General features: G+C 49.4%; 1 protein-coding gene and 1 long non-coding RNA gene across 2 annotated transcripts in view; both read right to left on the reverse strand.

The window, feature by feature from the left end:
• Nucleotides 1-2,456, reverse strand: part of Ptgs1 (prostaglandin-endoperoxide synthase 1) — a 31,883-nt gene extending 29,427 nt beyond the window's left edge. The window contains exon 1 of the mRNA XM_028754723.1: nucleotides 2,270-2,456. Coding sequence (XP_028610556.1) covers nucleotides 2,270-2,450 — 181 coding nt within the window. The 5' untranslated portion in view covers nucleotides 2,451-2,456. The remainder of the gene's footprint in view (nucleotides 1-2,269) is intronic.
• Nucleotides 2,457-5,120: 2,664 nt separating this feature from the next.
• LOC114610221 lies at nucleotides 5,121-6,130 on the reverse strand. The gene is made up of 3 exons (XR_003709663.1): nucleotides 6,049-6,130; nucleotides 5,641-5,712; nucleotides 5,121-5,254 (listed from the first exon to the last, which is right to left on the reverse strand). It is a non-coding gene; the product is annotated as an uncharacterized LOC114610221 (long non-coding RNA).
• Between the last annotated feature and the right edge of the window lie 963 nt (nucleotides 6,131-7,093).

The following is a 7,093-nucleotide window of genomic DNA, read 5'->3' on the forward strand; positions in this document are numbered from 1 at the left end:
AAAGAAAGACACAGAGAGAGACAGAGACAGAGAGACAGACACAGAGAGACAGAGAGAGACAGAGAGATAGACAGAGTCAGAGACAGAGAAACAGACACAGATGAGACAGAGACAGAGACAGGGCGGGCAGGAGTCATTTCTTTTACAACTGGCTTCAGCAAGCAGCCTCAAGGCATAAAGGAAGGGGGTGGCTTCAGAGAACCAGTGAGAAAGCCCCAGGTCTGGGAATGCTCAACTTTAGCCAGTACCTAAGAAATAAGGAAAAAGTTACACGCTACATTACGGCTCAGATACGTGGGCAAGCATGGCAAGGTTCCACAGTGGTGCCTGGTGGAGGCTCTGTAAGCAGCTGTCTCGAGGGCGGGGCTTCTGGGAAGGGAAAGTGTATTATCTCGTTAAGATAATTCATCATACCCTCTGCTTAGCATGTCTCCTCCAGATGACTCAGATTTGGAGAGGTCTGGCCTCAAGCTCAAGTGATTGACAGGACCAGCTGCATTAGGGACAGGCCCAGAGGATTTTGTGTCTCCCCTAGGACCAGAAGTAGATACTTAGATTCTATTTTTTTTTCCCCAGAAGGAAGTACCTTTGCCTTAATGGGCCTCATCCTCCACCTTTTCATATGGTAATTTAAATTCTAAGGAAGGATAATATTTGATATCACCGTGGAAACAGAGGTGGGGTCTGAAGCATCCATGGCTATTTAGAACTCTCTCTGAAGCTTAAGCCTAAAACCATTTAGGATCCAATCCAGAAACCAAAGCCCTCATACCAGCAGCATTTCTTTACTCCAGCCATGACAGGATCAAACACATTTCAGGCTTCTAGCTAAGAGATGAAGCCCTATCTCCAACTGCATGCCCCAATTACACCTCTTGTCCACATCAATATGATGAAACACCATGGCCAAAGCAAGTTGAGGAAGAAAGGGGTTTGGCTCACAAGTCCACATCACTGTTCATCTGGAACTCAAAGAGGGCAGAAACCTGGAGCAGGAGCTGATGCAGAGGCCGTGGAGGAACTCCCTACTGCCCGGCTCAGCCTGCTTTCTTATAGAACCCAGGACTACAAGCCCAGCATGGCCCCATTCAACAATAGTCCAGGCCCTCTTCCATTGATCACTAATTAAGAAAATGCCATACATGATTGCCTACAGCCTGACCTTATGGAGGCATTTTCTCAATTAAGCCTGCTTCCTCTCTGATGACTATAGCTTGTGTCAAGTTAACATAAAACTAGCCAGCACAGTCTCTGTCATGGTTTGTATATGCTTGGCTCAGGGAGAAGCACTGTTAGGAGGTATGCCCTGTTGGAGTAGGTGTGTCACTATGGGTTTAAGACCCTCATCCTAGCTGCCTGGAAGTGAGTATTCAATTAGCAGCCTTCAGATGAAGATGGAGAACTCTCAGCTCCTCCTGTACCATGCCTGCCTGGGTGCTGCCATGTTCCCACCTTGATGATACTGAACTGAACCTCTGAACCTGTAAGCCAGCCCCAATTAGATGTTGTCCTTATAAGAGCTGCCTTGGTCATGGTGTCTGTTCACAGCAGTAAAACCCTAACTATGTTTTTAGAGGTGGGGTCTGAGCCTCATAGGGACAAAGTCACTTGTGCAAGTCACACAGTCTGAATGGCAAGTCGAGGCTCAACCCAAGTCTGGAATGACTCCCAGGATTATACTCCCTCTTAAATAGTTTCCTCATCTGTGCTACTGACTGGCCTACACAGGACAAGAAGCTAATAGTGATCTAATTGTGCTCATAGTGTGACAACAGCCCAAACTCACACCCCTGCAGGCCCAACTTCAGTCCTAATTTCCTCTCCTGCCACCTTGTGCAAGCTGGGCTCCTTCCCATGGGCACAATGCCTGCCATACAGAAAGCTCTTTGCAGGCACATGTTAAATGAATAAATGAACTGCTCTAGGGGAAATGTACTCATACAAATCCCGGCAGGGCCATTCACTAGCTGGATGTCATTGAGCAAGTTATTTGGCATCTCTGGACCTTGGTTTCCCTTTGTAAAATGAAGGTGATGCCAGTGCTCTCTTAGGGCTATTATGGTGTTCAAGTGAGTTTTGCAAATCATTTAGGATGCTGCCTGATGCTTCGTAAGCATTACGCCAGTATTTGTTAAGTAAGTCAGCAAGAGTGAATGAATGCCTATTGTGTATGTGGAAGTGGAGTGTTCTCACCACACACCTTGCACACATTCTTGTGCTTGTGATTTTTCTGGAGCCTCTCCTTGGCCCTGAGGGGGGCTCTACACACCTTGAGCAGTGGATGGTCTTCTGCACAGAGAAATGAGTTGGCCCAGCAGGGGTCTGCAAGTCACGTCACTGCCAGCTTCACTGTGTCCGAGTCTCCCACCTCCTGCAAGTGGATAGACATCCTTAAGCCAGAAATGAACAAGTGTATGAAGGAGCTGCCAAGCTCCAACCTCTGCAAACATCCTGACTCATAGCTGTGAGCCATGATCCCCTCCACCCAACCCCAGGCACGCTCTCCTGGCTACACAGAAAGAGAGAGAGAGAGAGAGAGAGAGAGGCAGAGAGACAGAGAGAAAGACAGACAGAGACAGACAGAGAGCAAAAGTGAGAGTGTATGCACATGTGAATCACTGAGGTTCTGGAGCAGGAAGCACAACATCCACCCAAGACCACAGGACCACAAGAAAGAACTAGACGGTAAATGAACACTGAATACTGGTCAACCACATACACATACCACCCACTCTCTGAAACAGACTGGATATGTGTGTACCTCAGAACCCCGGAACTTGGAGCCCTCCCCCATGCCACCTTCTGGATAGCACACAGGAGTGACCTCACAGCTCTGCCCCATTCCATCCACCCCATAAATACCGAGTTGGCATCGCTAGCCAGCTGATAGGCAGCCCTTTGAGACCAATATCAGTCCTCTCCACGATCTGGCAGACCGTGGGGTGTGCATCGAGAACAGATGAGGAAGGATGGGGGAGGAGTGTGAGGATTGACTTGCAAGAACTGGCCAGTCTCAATCCTAGGAGGGTCCCAGCTCCCAGGTGTGCCCAACCCTCACCTTCTCTTCTCCCACCGCCCTTAAATCCACCTGACCCCTCGGCACTCACCTTCCACCTCCCTTCACAGTTGTCACTCCCTCTCAGCTCTCATCCCAGCCTTTAAGGTCTCTTTCACTCTCCTGCCATACAAGATCACGCCCAACTATGCTTCTATCACAGTATGGCCCTGCCAATGTTGTTTCAATTCCTTGGGCCATAGTTTTTCTATAGCACAGTGAAAGTGTCTGGGAAGGATTTAATGTAACCGTGGGTATGAAAATACTAAGCACACAGTAGATGCTCAGTTAGTACTACAAGGGCTAAGAGGCTGAGAGGAAGCATTCTAACCTCTGCTTTTCCCCTTCAAGTCTTTAAAAAGTCCTCCAAGGCCAGACAGTGGTGATGCATGCCCAGCACCTAGGAGGCAGAAGCAGGTGAGTCTCTGAGTTCAAGGCCAGCCTGATCTATGAAGCCAGTTCCATGACAGCCAGGGCTACATGGAGAAACCTTGTTTCAAAAAAAAAAAAAAGTAAATTGAAAGTCCCCCAGACAAACTTGTACCTAGAACCCCAGAATTTGACAGGAAGATGGAGGTGGATCCCTGTGAGTTCCAGGTTAGCCAGAGTTACACAGTGAGACTCTGTTGCAAAAAGGAAGAGGAGAAGGAAGAATGTGTGTGCATATATTTGTTTTGTTTGCATGTGTGAGGGTAAATGTTTGCACATGTGCACACATATGTAATCATTTGTGTATGTGATCTGTGTGTGCATATGTATGTATATGTTTGTATATGGATGTCTGCACATGTACAAGGCATTGCATGTGTGTTTATGCTTACATGTAGGCATACATGTGCAGATCCACACACGTTTAGTTTATGTACATGTCTGCTTACATGTGTGTATTCATGTATGTGTTTTGTGCCTCTGTGTGTATATGTATTGGGCGAGTATGTCTTCATATCTATACATGCATCACATTTAGCATGTCCCCGTGTGTACTTGTGTAAGCATGTATTTGTGAATGTGTGCACATTCCTGTTTGAATGCACCTACAAATGTGTATGTTCATGTGTGTGAGCCTATATTTTTGTGTATTTGTGCATTTGCATATATATGTGTACATGCATTTACCTGTGTTTATGTGCTTATGTGTGTTTTTATGTATTAATGTATGTATGTATGTATGTATGTATGTATGTATGTGTTTCCATGTGACTTTACCTGTGTGCATATGGGGTATTTTATCTGTGTGCATGTGCACAAGTGTGCAAACATTTGTCTACTCATGTAAACACAAGCATGACATTATTTGAGTGTGTGTGTGTGTGTGTGTGTGTGTGAGAGAGAGAGAGAGAGAGAGAGATAGAGAGAGAGAAAGGGAGAGAGAGACCTGGAAAAATACTAGGATGTGGTTTCTCATTACTTCCAATACTATGGCATGCTCCGTCTTCAGATCTGGAATCTTCATCTCCACAGGTGAATTCTACCAGGGCCCAGCCCGGGACCTTGAGAGCAGAGTCTGCTTTCGACTGCAGGAGCCACATGCTCTGCCACATGCACCTCATTCTACTGTCCCTCCCTCTTGTCATTATCCCTCCATTCTGTGCCCCACCCCCATCCTGTCTGTGGGTAGCCTTGCCTCTTCATCTCTGCCCTGACTTGACCTCTCTGGTGATCTCTGTGTTCCATGTGTCTCTCAGGTTCTATCTCTTCCCCTCCGCCTGTGTCTGTCAGTGTTGCTGGCCAGACTTGCTTCGTGTTACACACCTCCCTGCGGAGGATTCTAATCAAAGATGCCTCCTTCCTTCCAACACCAACCTCCACCCCTTCCCACTCCTTCCTCCCCCCCCCCCCACTACACCCCTGCCAGGAAAACTCTGTTTTCTAAGCCCTTTGAGGCTGCAGGAGTGTGCCTAAAGTACTAAACTCTGGAGCTAAAGCATCCCTCCCTCCTGGTCAGGTGATCAGGACCACACACAGCACTGGGGACAGACTAGGAGGGGCCAACAGGACCAACAGGAGTCAGACTCTAAACTCAGAGGAAGGAGATTCGGGTACAGGAAACTCTGAGAAGGGGCAGAGAGCTCACCCACAAAAGCCACATGACTGACAGTGTCCATAGGGGGCAAGGCCACCAGAAGGAGTCTGGTTGTCACTTTGGTGGGTTATTGTCATCCAGTGCTAATTTAGCCTTCTCCCAACTCCAAGGGGAGCCTAGACACAAGAAGGAACATCCCTGGCCCAAGGCAGAAGAGAAAACCAAGCTAAGGGTTTCACCACCACCACCACCACCACCACCGGCACACACACACACACACACACACACACACACAAGGCTACAGCATAGTTTACCACACTGAATTCAGAATTCTGCCACAGAGCCCTTGGTCACAGTTCCCTGCCCAGCCAGATACACCCCTCAAGGCTGCCTCAGGCAGACCAAAAGCTCTGGGCTGAGAGCCAGGGCTGCATTCCTGCTGCCCCACCCACCCTCAGCCTCCTGGGCAGTCCAGGTTCCAACCAGAACCCATGTTCCCCCAGAAAAGGAAAAGAACAGAGCCAAGGTAGAGGAAGGACCCTTCGTGCTATGCCACCCTGACCATGTCACCACATCAGTGCTCTGGAGGTGGCTCCTTGACACGGCCTGGGCCTTCCTTGGAACTCGAGGATATCTGAAAATAGAAAAAGAGAAGAGAAAGCTGTGGTCGGTGTGGCGGGCAGAGGAGAAGCTGGGTGGGGGTGTGGTGAGCCTGTGGACAGAGGACTCTTGAACACATCAAACCTGACCTCCAGGCTCCCCCCACCTGCTCTGTACCCCTTGAGTCTCTCTGCAGTCACCCACCTATACCTCTATTCAACAGAGTAGGAGACTGAGCCGTCTCCCCATCTCCACCACAGGAAAGGTTGACCAAGAACTCATTACTGAGCTGAGCCCAGAGCTCCTGGCCCCCAGAACTCTCCCAGTAGGCTCTCAGGATAGTCTGTTTGAGGCCTAGATTTCTGCTTACCTGCCCTGAGGGTCAAATTCAGGTGGCCCACTCCAAACCCTGGAGTGTCTTCACTCTCAGAGCCAGAGTTCAGCCTGTGCCTGGAAACCCTGAATCCTGGCTCCCTCCCAGGGGCTTCCTCCCTCCTCCCTCTGCTCTCTGAATGACCTCTACCCAGGCAAATCTTCCTTCCTCTTTTTCAGGCCCTCTCTCCCCACCCAAGCCTGGGCTCAACAGGGATGGGGATAGACATGAACGGAGATACCGGCCCTAAGCCCCAGCCTCCCAAACAGCAGTGTGCGGACCTCAAACGGCATTTGGCAGAAGGATAGGTCTACCCTGTGTGCAGCCTCCTCCCCTCCCCTCCACCTCATGGCAGATGGGGGGCTAGCCTGTGTGCTAGCTCCTCCCCCTGAGGCAGATGGGGGGCTACCCTGTGTGCTGGCTCCTACCGCCTCCTCTGGCAGATGAGTTGGGGCTATCCTGTACACCATCCTCCCCTCCCCAGGACACAGCCTTCTCCTAGGAAGGCCCTGGGGCATGTGAAAATTGAATCTAATTTTCTAATCTCCAGTACATTGCTTCCTGTCTTCCTGTGCCTCCCTGCCCTTTAGAAACAGGCAGACTGCCACCAAGCCCCTTTCAAGAGGCCATTCAGGAGCCAGAGACCTGCCTGGCTCTTCCTGTGTGCCCGTGGGAGATTCACCTGTGAATGTCTCTAACTCGGAGGTAATTAGGCACACAAGGGTCTAAATGAGAAAAAATGCAGGCTTGGCCTGAAGCTGGCGCACAGCTACCAGCTGAGGTAACAGGATCTTGGTTAGACCTGTGCCTTCTGCATTCAGATTCTTTCTCCAGATCTGGTTTTCAAGCTCCATTCTGTAGTTACGAATTAAAAATTAACTTAATAACTGGCTGCCTAGTGCTTGCTCTGTCTGAGTACCAGGATAGGAAATAACAGGATAGACACCCTCTTGCCCCGCACAGGGGAAGATGGGCACAGACAACTGACAAGGCTGTGGTGATGATATAAGAGGCAGAAACATACACGAAAGGCACCTAATGC

Source organism: Grammomys surdaster, unplaced genomic scaffold, assembly GCF_004785775.1.
Source record: "Grammomys surdaster isolate TR1022 unplaced genomic scaffold, NIH_TR_1.0 126035, whole genome shotgun sequence".
Taxonomy (NCBI): Eukaryota; Metazoa; Chordata; class Mammalia; order Rodentia; family Muridae; genus Grammomys; species Grammomys surdaster.